Genomic DNA, 15,813 nt, shown 5'->3' with positions numbered 1-15,813 from the left:
ACAGGGTATCAGAAACAACATTCCCTTTTTTTTTTTTCCCCCCCAAAAAAAAGCAGGCAGTAGAGGAGAGGATGGACCTGGCTTTCCTTGAAGCTATCTCATGCTAGTTCAAAGACAGTAGAATAGGGAGTGATTACCTGTAGTCAGAATTTGCCATAAAAAACACAAAATACTTTGACATGACTGTAATCTGAAGTCACCAAACAGAGGACAAGGACTTTTGCTGCGATTACTTCTTACCTACTATGAGTCTCTCAGAATCTGGCAGATGAGAAAACTGTCTCTTGAATTCCTCACTCCTATATTTGTAACTGGAACTTGAGAGCTGCAACAAAGAACAGTGAAAGGTTATGCAAACAGATTTATTTTCAGCCATCAACTGTCTTCATACTGAACGTGTAATTTTATCTTGAAGAACAAATGAACTTCAGAAGAGCAATAAAGAATAGGTGGTATCTAAATGTGATCATCACTGTAACTTTATGCTTACTTATGTAAGACTATTTATTTGGCATGGGCCAAACTATTCCCTGTATCAAGCCAGATGCCAGTCACAAGTCACATTACAGTGCTATGATAGCAACCTGCTCCACCCCTAAGGTGATGAAAGCCCTTCTGGGACTAAATATTCTAGTACAGACTAAGTGAAAAGGCAGCAAGGCCACAACACAGAAGCGACAGAAAAAAAAAATCAAGCCTTCATGGAGGCCAATAGAACACAAGGACACAACAGAGAACATCAATGTCTTCTTGGAGTACCACTTCAGGAATACTACAATGCACTGTATTTTTCAACAGTTGCTGTAACTAGATCTGTAGGAATAAAGGTAATAGTTTCCTCCAGTAAGAATGAATTGCAGCATCACCATCACTTCTTGATTTTCTGTCATGTTCTGTTGGAATCCTGGATACTGAGAATTTTAAACTTTCTGTGCTTAGAAGCACAGACCCTCAAGAGAACACCGCATTCGACCTGAGGTCGTGGAACAGGTTTTTGAAATTGATTAATAGCACTGGGATTACAGGTGTGTAGTTGGATAGAAGTGTGTAATATCACAGGGGGGAAAACTTAGAGTTTGGGATTTTAGAATATAGAAATAAATCTTAAGCAAAATAAAGGTTTTAGGGCAGAGGCAGGTTATTCTTTACCTCCTTCTTCCTTCTTCTTCATGGGTTTGGGTGATGTTTTGTGATTGGACAGAAAGGTCCACATTGCAGACTTTGAGAGATCAGTTATTGGGTTAAAAGGGAAAATAATCTAGGTGTCCTTTCTTAACTGGGCAGTTTAGTTTTAGTTCAGCCTTAAAAGACCTTGAAACTACATCGGAGCCATTTTGTTTCTTGCTAATGAAAAGTTGCCAAACTCGAGGTTGCGAGACTGTAATATAGATAAGAAATAATAAACACCCAAGTCCAAACATGGAATGCTGTTTCAAGTGCCTTCAATCCTGACCTCAAGAAATTGATAATGTTCTACAGTTCACCTCATTAAAAAAAAAAAATCACTGTCTATGATTTTTGTAAGATTCAAATTGGGCAGTAAACCCATAGCAAAGAGGACTATCTCAATGGACTTTAACTCCTTACTTTTATAAACAAATGTGCCTGTTCCCATTCAAATGAAGAGCTTCAGCACATTCTCCAGAAAATATTTTGTATAGAAGTCCTACTTCTCATTTTCAGTTATAAGAGGATCATATTGTTTTTCTTAACAGATATTGGACACTTATTTTAGAAGCAGTCTTAATTAAATGCTGTATAAGGCCATGACTCAACTGGACTAAGGCTATTACAGGAAGAAATCACTTTTAAGTTTTCCTAGAACCAGGTATTAATATACTACAAAAGCCTCTTCCACATTTTTTTTAAACTTTTCTAAAGATCTTAAGCACATGGATGCTATTCTCTACTTGACCATCTGTATTACTCCAAAACTTGACATTTACCATTAAACCCATCTCCACCGTAAGATTAGTTGCTATTTATATTTAGGGTGGGGGAAGAAGGAAAAAAGGAGGCAAAGAACCACTTTTGATTGTATGACCTTGCAGCATGCTTACTCTTGACACATTCCTGCAGCATGTTAGTTGGCCACTACCCTTTCACTATATTTGTGCTTATCCAAAAAAATCCCAGGACACAATCAGATTTATCTTCAGCTTGATGGCCTTTCTATGAACTAGAGCAAATACAGTGCTCCCACCTCCTCAAGATTCCCACATTTTGCTCTTTTTCACTGACGACATTCCTGCTTCTTGCAGTTCAAATGTTCCCTGAACACCACTCAACACTTACATCCTACAATGGTCTGGCATCTTATACCTGAGAACTGAGCTCTCAGGCCTCAAGAATACAAGTGCAATCTCAAAGTCAAGTGTTTAAGTGCATGTAGCACATGAGAGAGAAAAGTTGCCCTGACACAGATCAGCTTTTAAAGAAAAAGTCAATTTACCTTCTACTACCATGAATAAAAGAAAGTCTATGTTTGACTTCTGTTTCAGTACATATTTGCTGTCCACTCATATTCTGAGCATTGTAATGCAAAAAGGCAGCAAGGGACAGAAACAGAAAATACATACACCCCCCCCTTCTGAGAAAAGTAAACATGAAAGCTTTGGGTGTAGCTGAAGAGGAACATGTTAGACATGTCTCCTCTAAACTGTAATGCCTCCAGTTATATTTCTGTTACGTCTGTGATTATAAAAACATTCTTGAAAAGCATCTAATCTGCTGAAGTAGGTGGGCTATGGTTTCCTGACTTGCAACATCCTGCCCTGAAATGCACACTTTTAATTGATCATCCAAAAAAGGCATCCAATATCTGCACTTCTTTGAAGAAACAGTTCTTCGCAATTACTCTGCAAAGAGACATAGGGAACAATGAAAACTTAACTCACACCTGTCAAGCTTCCACCTGTAGTTCCAGAGTCCCTATGGTTTACACACAGTCCTACCTCAGCTGACTGAAGTCTGGGCTTGTGTTGCCAATGCCAGCATATAGGGAATAAAAGAATTGGTCTGCCATGAGAGGAAAATGAAAGTCACAGTCTGTGAAATCATGATTTATGAAGCAATATTTTTAGGATAAATGTAGTTTCTCCAATATGAGCACTTAAGTTCAGCATTTTTGTGCTTGTAAAACAAAAGGAATTAAAGAAAATAAGTGCATCACAGGGTTACAGATACATTTATAACAGTGCTTGAATCAGCCAATTCAACAGCTCCAAGAATCCAGACTCAGGACACTGAGTTTTATGTAGAACTGAAATTCTTCTAGATCATCAAACTTGCTGCAGCTTGTCTTAGAAACCCTTGCTGGCATTTAGAAGTGTTGCCATGAGTGACTGGACTACAAGAAATCCTTATTAATTGTAGATTTCTACTGAGCTCTTAGGACACTTATGCATAATCTTCTCTGAATCCTTACCTAATCAGCAGAAAAATGTGAGCACATTGAAACTTATCTTTTCCCTACTTTGCATGAAAATTAGCTCACTTAAATATGCACTTTTACCTACTTTTTACTACCAAGGTGGCTTGGTGATTCAACACTTGGGAAACAAAAGGGGCAATTTTAACACTACTGGCAATTTCAACTTCCTTAAAGTGAAGAAAATAAGACATTTTTATGAATACAGCATCTCTTCTAATCACTACTGTAATGTCCACAATATGGCAGCATTTGAAACAGGTTGTCACCTCCGAGTTACAAAATCTAGCACCAAATATTAAAAGAGGAAAGGCATAAAACAGGTTGTAGCAGGGCACTCACAAGATGAAAACAGTGACTTGCTTTTAATACATACAAATTTCTAAGTTTAATTACAAGTCATCAGGCAAACACTTGGCCTGAGGATAATCATAGGCATTTATGGCTATGCTGTATTTAATCACCAAAGAAATTATTAAGTGCAGCCAATAACTTCTTAGCATTTTCCATCTGAAGCCACAAAATATACCAGAAACCTGTAAAATAGCATAAACAGAAAACCCTTTTCAGTGACAACCAGAAAGTTTTACAGAAAACAGTTATGTAAGAGACACATAACCAAATAATTCTCATACCTTGTTTGGAAATGGACTGGTACAGCTATATAAAGTCATGTCCAGAAAAAAAATGTAAACTTAAATAGAACTAAGCTGAGTTATTTATAGGACAGAAGCCTGTTAAAAAAAAAAACAGCTTCCCTTCACATTTACATCTTCAAACTGTAGCCACTGCAAACAATTTGAGCCATTTAGCAAACTGCAGATGAAAATTAAGCAACAACTTCTCCCAGGAGTAGAGCAAAAACCCTAATCATTAGGAAATTATTTGATTGCAGATATCACTAAGCATACAAATAAGCAATCAACTTCAAGAGAATGGTGTACATATTTTTTAGCAATCTCTAATGACAGCAATAATTCTGCATCTGTTTTGTCAGTGTTTTCCCTTTGTTTTGAGACACCACAAAACCCAGGTAACCTGACAATTTGCAATCTATAGTTGTGACATACAGCTATGAATACAACAGCTGCGATCGCAGGTAAATTGACCTCACCAGTGGGGTAATGACTCTCATATCAACTGATTTCAAGAGATGTCTCCCACTGAGCTTCAGTCTCTGTATCAGTTACTACCATAGGCTCAGGGTCCCAGAATCAAACAAGCCAATGAGCAAGCTGCCCAAGCTATCATATTTTTAATGCTCAGAAGCCTCACTCAACCATCAAAATATGGCCCACAGAAATTACAGCTTTGTTCTTCTGTCTAACAACAAGTACTTTCCTATGAAGCTTATAGACATGGCCAAAAACAAATTTAGAGGTATTAGTAAGATTAGGATAAAAGTACATTTTACCTTTACATTAGCATATTAAAACAAACATTAAGTATTCTGGCAAAAGCTGTTGCATTTCTATTGAGTAACTATTTCTTCCCCATTCAAATTCATATAAAACCCTTCTTAGCATCAGGAGAAAGAAAAAGAACACAGCCTCCAGAAGAACTACACCCAGTCAGAGAGAAGTCTGGATTTTATACAAGACTCCTCTATACTGCAAATATTCTTTAAACTTATCTGATACAGTAGGGGAAAATATCAACCCAAAACCTACCAAAAAATCCCAACAAACCACTAAACAAAACATACCAAGATCCCACTTTCAATGAGATTAAAGCCTCACTAGGGAAGACGAGAACCAAGTTAACAACCCTGGACAAAAGCCTCATTTAACACTGTAAGGCAGACAAACTTGGACTTCACATCCTCCAAGACAGATTCAGGCAGACTCCCTTATTAACACAGGAACACTTCCCATGGCACACCAAGATGATCTTTCACCTGAAAAAGGTGCCAGGTCTGACAAGACTTTCCATCACAGAAATCTTGATCCCACTGCAGCCATTTCTTCAGTCCACAAAAGTTCATTAATCATCCAATCTAATCTATAATACACAAACCACAGCTCTCCAGCCTTAAAACTAGAGCTGCAATGACCAAATTTCTCTTTGGAAAAGAATAAAATATGTATTTTACCTTTTTTAATGAAAAGTCACTCTGGATGGAAAAATCCATCCTACCTATGGATAGTTCTGCTAATATATTAGGTTAACTTTATCTTTGTGAAAGATTTTTGGATTGCAAACAAATTACTCCATATCTTCTTCTGAGGCAGGGATTAAGCTTCTCAAGCCTATCAGCAAAAAGATTGCTCTTTTTCAGACTTATTCTTGTGGCTTTTCTGAATCCTCTCATTTTCAGTGTCCTTCTTGAAAGCTGGATATAGCATTACAGGAGTTACCACAAACAGATAAATCTGAATCACAGATTGCTTTTAGGAACACAATTGCAGTGAAAGCTCACATCCACATGACTAGCAGTCTGCCTTTTTGCAGTTACAGGGCACAGTTTCCCACTTCTCCTGACAGCAAGCACTAGGCTGTATGTAGGAAGTGTCAGACTTGTTCAGTTTACCTAAACACACGTAAACAATCAAGATCCACTTTGTTACAGTGATCTATTTTCACTAACCACTTCTTGACAAAATCACAAAAAAGTTTAGGAACAATTTTCAATCATTGAGTACTCAAAAGCTTTACTAGCAGTGACTTATGTTCTTTTCTCTCTTGAAGGACAGAAGCATTTAACTTATACAAGGACAGAACCTCTCACAGGACCTGAAGACATGACATTACTTAGGGTGACTTACTGTGCTGTGCACAGTATACTGCCCACTTTGCTTCACTATTGTTGGTTTTGGGAGGGGTGTTGTGTGTGTTTGGGAGTTTTTAGTTTGTTTTTTTTTCCTAAATAAGGAGATATCTGATCACATCTGCTTATCCACACAGCTGTATTTGGTTGATAGGTCATGAGAGGCATGTCAACCAATTAAAAAAAAAAAAAAGAAACCAAGCAACTGTTGCCAGGGTTTGCTCAGCCATTGTATTCCTTAGGAGCCTGCTTTCCAAAAGTTTCCATGCTCTCAAGGAAATGCGAACAAGCTCCTAGTCACAGTGAGAGAGGAAAATGTTTAGGGAGCTACAGCTATTTTCCTTACATTCATTATATGCTTTTTTCTTTCACCCTTACCTGTGGAGAGGGGAGTCTCATAAGCACTGGCAGGCACAGGGCTGTGCTCTAAGGCCATTATATCCCCACTCCTGTGGCCAGCCCAGCCCCTCCTCTTCTTTGGAGGCTGAAGGAGAAAGGAACTCTAACATTTCTTAGTGACTGAGCAGAAAACAAACAACAGCATTCTCCTTCAGTACCATCCAGAAGAACTTTGGTGAAATTATGTCTTTCTTCTGTTGGAAATACAGTATGTATAATTTAAAGAAAGGGATATTAAAGTACAGGCCACTGGCAAATACTCCAGCTACTGTATCTACCAAGGGTTAGTTTTGTTGGGGGTGGGGAAGGTTGGGGTGAACAGGGGAGTGAGGGGTAGTTTTTTAAGCCTACAAAACCCAAAAACAAGGCTAAAGACAGAGTCCCTAGTTATCCCAAAATGAGTGTTACTATTAACTAGTTCTCACATATGCACAGGCACACTGGAAGTGTCAGTCAGATTATGACTTACCACTAACACCAGGAGCTTCCAAAAATCCACATAGAAAGGAACTCCTCAGAACTATTTCAATATGGAGAGCTGCTGAAATACTGGACACCCACTTAGAAAACATGTGACACCCAGTGTCAAGAAAGTGACTGAATGAGGTGCTTCTGAAAGGAAGACTATTTCCATTTATTTTGAAGACTGGGTACAATACATCAAAGCACTGTGTCCCACAGGAGTAGCCCAGCTCTCACCAAGTGAGATGGACATCAGTCTCACCAAGCCAGCATTGACCTGGCATTGACATGGTGAAAACCTGTTTTCCTGAAAAGCAGTTCTGATCAACTACTGACCAGAGAGACCTGATCACAAGCATTTCCCCATGTAGAAGATGAACTGGGCTGAGTTCTGCTGACAGAATATGAACTTGATATGAAATTTCTTGATATTTTCTGCTGACAGAAAATGAACTTGGCCGAGTTCTGCTGACAGATATGACCATTACAGAAAACAAACTTGACTGACTACTGCTCACAGAAGACCCCGTCATTTCCCACACCTCACCAGTCACAGTGTCCTTCCAATAGTGGGAATGCAGGTCTCATTGAGCTTCACCTATATAAGTATGAATATCAAAACGTGGTGGAGTATGGCTTGAAAAACAGCCTAGAAAATCCACAACCAAAGCTGTTACAATTATGATTTTGACAGACAAGAAAATTTAAAATCCTATGAAATACTATGCTGCTAATATCAGGTTATATAATTATAACAAAGGTAACATTTTTGTGAAGAATTTTAAAATCTGGCATCCTTCCCAAGAAGAAAATTAGAGCTTAAAATATGAAAGATATTTCTTCAGAGAACTTTGAGTTGCATAACCAGTTAGAGATTAAATTTTTAATGTTCTTAAAGAAAAAACAACAACAACAAAAAACCAACAAATCAAAACAGTAGAACAGACCTGAAAGAATTTTGTAACAGCGTATATCACTTACAACATGTGAGGAACTCTCACAAATTTCTCCTTCAAGGTCATACAAGAATTACCTCATTTTCACATTTCACTGAAATAGGGTTCAGTTGAAGGCGCTTGTTTCCAACAAGGTGCTTGGGAAACAAACTGATAACCTTCTTATCAATTATAAGAAGGTCTCTTGCCATTATTGGTACTATGTTTTTTTTTCCTGAAAAACAAAGAGTTTTGATTGAGAATATCCTCTGTTTATTTTGAAGCAATGGTTTTGCAGTATTCAGGATTTTTTTTTCTGCAAGCAAGTGTTTTAAAGCACTTTAACAGTGAAGCCAATGTACTTTCATAACAATTCTGATTTGGAGATAAAAATCTCAAGCTTGCCACGTACAGTGCAGAGCAAAGCATATGCTCCATTTCAGACCAAAACTGACTGAGGCAGAAGACACACACCCCCTACACATCCCTCCTCTAGCTGCCTGCAGCCTGTTCCAAACCATACAAATCCCTGGCCAAAACCTCTACAGCTTCCCCCTCTCTCACCCACTTGCTCAGAGCTGGTTCTGGACACCCTCCAGCAGTGCTAGCTAGCGTTCTGCCAGTCTCTGCTTTCATGCCAGCTTGGAAAACAGGCTGAAACACCCTAGCCTTGCAGAACAGGCACACAAATGCTGCAGCAATTGGGCAAACAAAACTTATGCAGGGGTGACATTTAAGAACTGCCCAGCTCCAATATAAAACCACCATCACCAAAACTGATTTTAGGAAGCAGACTGCAGTAGCATAAATCACTTCAAGTTCACAGAAGTCCCAAAGACAATGGCAGAGGAAAGTGCTATCACCAGGGAAACACCAGCTTGGAAAGAAGCACTTAGTGCCTAGCACCCCTCCTCTCTGTATTGCTGAAGGCTACAATCCCTGAACCAGCCTGAAGAGTACATCTGCACCCGGCAGCTCAGCATGGAGACAAATCTACTCTCACACAAAACTCAGCCACTGTCCCCTGTTTTAAGTCAAGGCCTTACTGAGACACCTTCTCAGGCTGAGCTCCAGAGCAGGAGCTCAGAACATCAGGGCATGCTTCATGTACACCCAAATTCCCCAAAATGTGTACATTGCCAGCCACCAAGAGCTCAGCTCTTCATAGGCACTTTAAGGCAAGGGATAAAGGGTTCTGCATGCCCAACAGATCTCTGCTGCTCTGAGAGGGGAACAGCCATGCACCTATTCTGCTTTCTTTATGCTGGCTGTCCCTTTCCACCTGCCTTACCTGCCTGCTACATTTCCACAACTGGAGTCAGCAGCAAAGAGAGAGCCTCTCCCAGCACAGCCCTGCTGAGGAAACTAACAGAAAAATACATGTCAAGGCATTTTAATCACTAGGATTTCAATCTGAAAGTCTGAAAAGAGAAGGTAATAGAACAAAAAGAGGCTGTATTTACAGTCATTTTGCAGCCCTGGCTGCTGGCTAGGGTAAGTACCTGTCTCTGTGAACCTAGCTGGGTGGTGGCTTTGGAGGACCTGCAGTTCTGCTGTCAAGATCAGCTACATATGTAAATAAAGGAACTGGTTTCACCAGAAAAACAAGGTAACTCTTCTGCTTTCCCAAAACAAAGACAGGATACATTAGAGGGAATCTTCCTGCTCTGAAAGAGCAGCAAAATATTGGGAAGTACATCCACACACACAAAAAAAAAATTCACTGGCAATTTATTTCCATCAGAAAGCCAGTGAGAGGATTCAAAGTGACCTCAGAAAGACCTTACCAGAGTCTGGGTACCAGTGTGACTCAGTCTTAAAAACAGCATTAGCATAGACTGTTTTAAGTGCATTTCCTGTTTATAAGATAACACCATCTGCAGCTGATTGAACACCTGAGTGTGGACATTTGCAATTAGCAATGAGGCTGACTATTTCAGTTTCAAATATAATTATTTCTATAACTGTCACCAAGTATCTCTGAGTAGGATGAAAAAAACCGCTTAGATTTTAGATGAAATTTAAGTTAAAAGTTCAAGAGCTTCGGACACTTCCATGGACAAACATCATCCACAGTTCTGAATTAAAAATTAAGCTGCTTTTAGCTTTTAAGAGCCAAGATGTCCCAGTCTCAGATTTATTCAGCATCCTCATCAATACCTCCCTAGCTGGAAATAACATCTTTGAACCTGGTAGTAAAACTATTCCTATAATGCTCCAACCAGAAACCACATCTCATGTTGCCTCCCCAGAACACTAGCACAAACCAAGTTCACAAGGCTCTTAATTGCCAAACTCCTTCTCATTTTAGGGGAAAATTGTGGCTCTGTATGTACTTTCCTGACTTCATAAATGCAGCATTTAAGCATTCTTTTAATTCTATTTTAGTAATTTTGTCTACCCCATGAAGATTTAACAAAAAGGAAAAGGGTAAATCAAAATATAACAAAGTCATGTGATACACTAACTTCTAAAACAAACAATACAAATAAACCAAGTGTGTTTGGATGAACTCTGCACTATCTTAACATTAAAGTTAAGTGTACTTGAAGTAAGCTTGTCATCCTCCAGCACAAAGTAACCCTTTAGCTCAAGTCAATCTGTCTACTCCCCAGGCTAATTTTGAGTCTTGTAACTATGTTGTCCAGGTTTCAACAGCCATAAGTTTACTTAGTATTATGATGCAATGGCAATTAAAGACTCAATCAAGATTATTTCCTTTTGGATAACAAAATACATTCCTTTCTGAACAGCAGTTTCATCTGACTCACATTTGTTTTTATAGCATGCGTATGAAACAAGTAGCCAATGTTATTGGTTAAGAATATCTATTTTTTCCCCTGATCTTTCACTGCAGGCTGCCCAAGTAACAAAAAAATTAAAACTGCCTGTCTTTAGACTTATTTGATGCATTTAACAGACACAGGGAAAATCCAGATGTTTTCAGGGTGAGGAAAAATGCCTTATACAATAAAGAAACTACAAGATATAACTTCTCAACTCGTCTGCCTTACCTGCAACAAAGTCCCACCAAGATTATTTGATGCCAAAGTAGCCAAATACAGAAGCAAACAAACAGCACCCTTCAGCTGGACATTTCCCTCCTTACCCTGCCAGTGAATCTGTCTCTTTGATCTATATTTAAGTTTAGTAACAGTGCCCAAACAAGGATTAGAAAACAACATCATGAAGGAAACAATCACCATGGTAGTAATTCCCCTTGGTGCCATTTAGTTTTCAGCAACTCATACAAGAACACATAAACACTTTCAATCAGGACTACAGTGAAAACCTGAAGGAGCATATTAAATCACAACACTACATAGGTAATAATGCAGGAGATGGCCAATTACACAAACTGCTTTGCTATAAATGACTCGGGTCATCTCATTAAGCCTGTCAGTAGACCTACTGCACTTGAAATTCCATGGAAAGTGGCACTCACCAAGCAATTGCCCCAAAACTTCTCCTGGCTGCTGGTAATGACTTAATATACCACAAAACAATCATATCTTGCACAGTTTTATCTACCTGTCTTCTTTCCTTTCCTTATATATAAGTGGTTCACCCATAGCAGGCCTGAAAAAGACAGTGCAACATCACCAGTTTGCAGAAACACAAGCTGTAAACAAACAGCAAAGGCAAGAAAAAAAATTAAAGTCTTATTCTCATCTCCTAGAGTTGACTTTTAAAGCTCTCATTCTGCAATTTAAGGACTTCCCTTTCATTAAAAGGATATCACCATTCCAACTCCATGCAGATTTCCTGAACCATGTTGCATTTCTAATGGTTTTGCTCCCAGTGACGAGAAAAAAAAAGTAAATCACACAAATTTGAAGTATTTTCTTTCTGACCTGTTATAATTAATCTTCAGGTTCTAGATTAACTTACATGTGTATAGTAATAATTAATGTTATGTAGAACTACCTACTGCTGCAGCTGGCAAAAGCTTGTTTTGACAGGGCACCACTGTCAGTCAGAACTGGTTCAGAACTGATTGAAATTTTATGTCAACCAGATCTACCTCAGTGCTCAGTCTGGAGCTGCATCAACAGCACTAAAGACATTCCCAGCATTAAAGGAAGGGAGTAGAACCCCTTTAGCCTGATCACCCATGTTTATGGGTTGGTTAGAACTGCAGTTTGTTTTCTCACCAGGTTAAAACACTGCTGTTGTATAATCAGGGCTATTACAGGGCTGAAAACAGTTCCTGTTTCTGGAGATTCCAGGTGGGTAAACAAACAATATGTCAGTCCTACAACTACAGCAAAAGCTATTTGTACTAAATGCTAGGGCATTTAAAAAAAACCACACCAAATAAACAAAAGCCCAATCAATAAAACACCAGAATGCTTCATTAATGTGCTTAAAGGCTTTTATTCTCTTTGTAGACCTATAGCAATTAATTTAACCAATTCTCATCCTCCTTAGCAGACTGCTTCATACCAGCAAATAAAAAGGAGGACATAAATCCTCCAACAATGTCAAGAAAAATGATGTATCTCCTCCACATCCCAACATCTGGAGGCACAGATAAGAAGAAGCAAAATGCCAAGTACACAACATAAGAGAGAGTAACTGTCCCAAGGCCTTAAATATCAGCTCCCAAAACAATCTCCACTTCAACCAGCCCAGTAAGCCATTCCAAGAATGGTGTGAGTCTTCAGAGAAAGGTGGAAGGAGGATTCAAATAACTATAGATACAAGAAATATCTCACTTAACCCTACCAGTCTTGGGTAGTGCTTCAATTTGTATCTGTGCTTCAACAAGTTATCTTCCAAATTGTGATACATATCTGAAGCCTTCCTTGTGCAGGTCTGAGTCATATATGCTTACTGTATTCTTGCTATACATATTGTCACACACAGACTAGTTCTTTCTTGTAAAAAGCAGATCCATGCGTGTAAAAATTCAAAATACTTTCTCAATCTTGTGCAACCTCAGTTGCTTTTATATTATAAAAATTAAAAGGCTTATTTTCACTGTATCAATTATTTGCTTCTATTTTCAAACTCCTTCACACTGACCAACTCTTAAACTGGCATTACACTCCAATTGCCTTTTTAAGCCTTTTCATCATCTTCTTTCCAAAACCTCCATGACATCTCACATTTTCAAATTCTTAAAGAAGCTTCCCAGATACAAGCAACTTTCTGAGATGCTCATTTAATTTCCACTCATTCCACCTACCTTTTCATTCCAAGGGGAAGACTTACTTTTTTGGGGTTTTTCCCACGGGCATTCTTCTTACTGTAGACATACATGAACTTTCTTTTACTGTTCATTAATACAAACTAGAGTTCCCAGTCACAACACCCTCACTTTTGATGCAAGGATCCTTTTCATTAGCTTCCTCATTCACCTTTACCTTCTTCACTATGGTAGGAAAATACTTAAGGCTTTCCCAGGTTTCTTCTTCCAAGGATATTAAACAACCACATTTCAGTATGAAGGGCATAAAAAAGGATAAAAATGTGAATTCAGAATCCTGAGATAGGGCTTCCAGATATAACAGAATTTCCAATCATCTTTGACTTTTATCATCTATTTGCAGTTACCAAAACTAGGACTATTTAATCAACTGGGGATAAAAGCGTTACAGTTTCCAGTGGAGAGAGGAAGCCCCAAGATTAAGTTTGTAAGCAATCATTTTTTCGTCTTCCAGTGAGTTTATAGAAGTCCAGCTTTGTCCACCTCCAGGTGGGGGGAAAAGAAAAACCCAAAAACAAAAACCAAAAAATATCCCACGACACACCATCAACCTTAAAAATAGCAGTCAGTAATACTATCAGTTTAAGAATTGCTTACAGTAACAGAGAAAACTAATTATTTCTCAGAATTATTCAATAAATATACCCAAAGTATTATTAAAAAAAAAAAAAAGAAAAATTCCACATAGTAGGATACTCTTTTGCAGCTACCCTTCCTTCTCCCCACTCACCATAGCCAGGAGAGAGATTGTGTCCCAGAGGCTGCCAACCCTAGCCTGCTGCTAATTACATGTGCTCACAGGACTTACAGAGCATTCATGATACCTGGCCTGACTTCCAGAGGCATGGCACAGCTGCCTACTCCCACTCAATCCATGAAAAATTGAAGTCAAACCAGTCAGGCTCTGACATCCACGTTTGGTTTCTATCATCAGCAAGACAAGAGTACATCACTCTCAGAAGAAATGAACCCTTGGAGCAAACCTAAGTTGCTGGAAACATGCAGCTTCTCCAAGCAAATAACCCTGGCAACAAAGCTGATCCCTGGATGCTGCCACAGGTTAATCCTGCTGTTGTAGCAATTCCTCCATTCTACTGACTCAAGAGTGTGAAACAAGCACAACAGGTCCCCACCTGCCACAGGACACTAAGATCACCTTTGTCAAATGTTCGTGACACACGCTTCACACACTGCAACAGGCTGCCTTCCGTGCGGTCACCTACACATTTACTATGACTCAGAATTTAGAGAGTTTTAACCATTTGTTTTTAATAGTCAGCAGCTGATCATCAACCATGCAAGTTATTGAAACATTTTCTGTCAAGAGCAAGGAGGGATGCCAATGACATAACATTTTAAATAGAATAAATTAATTTTCACCTCGAATTTGTGACTTCCTGGTTCTTGCTGCTTTACAATTCAGTTGCCTTGAGGGTGAGAAAATAAGCACCATGGCTTCCTGCAACCAGAGTGGAACAGGCTTTTAAAACTAATCAGTGACAGACGGTGAGGCTACAACATTTCCAGCCACAGCATTATCTTACAAGAGGGAAGTATTTGCGCAATTACTTTGTTTTAACTGCGAGGTCATGTTTGCAGAACCAGACAAACACCAATATCAAACACATACTAAGGTCTTGGAGTATAAATCAGACAGAAGGTAATCATTTAATCATTCTGAAAACACCTCACACAGCAGCTGCCACCGCACTGAAGGATCCCACTCCCCTGAAGTTACAGGGAGTAACTTCACACATTACTACAGGAAGAGTGGAATTGTGAGGACACACAGTATCCTGCACTGTGCAGACTCAAAGCTCTGTCCAAAGAAACTTCAAGCATTCAGCATGTGTCTCAAACCTAAGAGTGCAAAGCCAATAGCACAGCCACATTCTCCATATAGAATAATAACTTTATTTTCAATCACCAGGCCTATCAAGGAAACACTGAATTGTTAACTGCAGGTCCAACAACCTAAGCAGGTTTATTCCTCACACAAAATACCACCTGTAGTAATGGTTGTACACCAACCATTGAGCATTAGTTTACACAATTTGCCACCTAGCAAGAGCATAGCTGGCAGTTGCAATGTCTGCACAGCATGACTTCCTATTGACTCAAGTACAGACACACAGCTGGGCACACGCAGGACAGCCCTGGATCATCCTTGTCCCTGTAGGGATAGTGAAGAAAATACTGAACACCACAAGAACTCACTCTAGCAACACAAGTCTATGACCTACTGGGATTTTATTAGTCCTGTCCCATTTCCATCGGCTCCAGATTACCACTGCATTTTTAAGAGTACACATGCACTTGGAGGGGATTTATCCTATGGCCTGAGATGCAAAAGCAGATGTCCTGACCATCAGGACATCTGCTCATGAAGAGGAGTGATGAAAACGTACAAGCTAGGTTTATAAACAAGGAGTTGGAAATCTGATCCCATGCCTCTGCTCACAGCTCTGCCATGGACTCCTTCTGGCCTTTACTAATTACTCAATCTTTCACCTGCTAAGCACAATGAACACTGTGACAACCTCATCAGGAGAAGGACACAGTGGACCAGATGATGTTCTTTGAGCTGAAGCACACGGATGTACAGAGG

General features: G+C 39.2%; 1 protein-coding gene across 19 annotated transcripts in view; it reads right to left on the bottom strand.

Moving 5' to 3' along the window:
* GRAMD1C (GRAM domain containing 1C) overlaps window positions 1-15,813 on the bottom strand; it is a 51,157-nt gene that overhangs the window by 32,987 nt on the left and 2,357 nt on the right. For 18 of the 19 annotated variants that reach the window (XM_085591244.1, XM_085591254.1, XM_085591169.1 and 15 more), the window contains one exon: window positions 241-325. In XM_085591244.1, the coding sequence (XP_085447370.1) occupies window positions 241-325 (85 nt within the window). Of the gene's footprint in view, window positions 1-240; window positions 326-4,065; window positions 9,259-15,813 lie in introns of those variants that run through there. The other variant, XM_085591260.1, reaches the window with a different exon arrangement.

Source organism: Lonchura striata, chromosome 1 (assembly GCF_050655825.1).
Source record: "Lonchura striata isolate lonStrDom1 chromosome 1, ASM5065582v1, whole genome shotgun sequence".
Lineage (NCBI taxonomy): Eukaryota > Metazoa > Chordata > Aves > Passeriformes > Estrildidae > Lonchura > Lonchura striata.
This window is presented reverse-complemented; position numbering and strand designations above follow the sequence as displayed.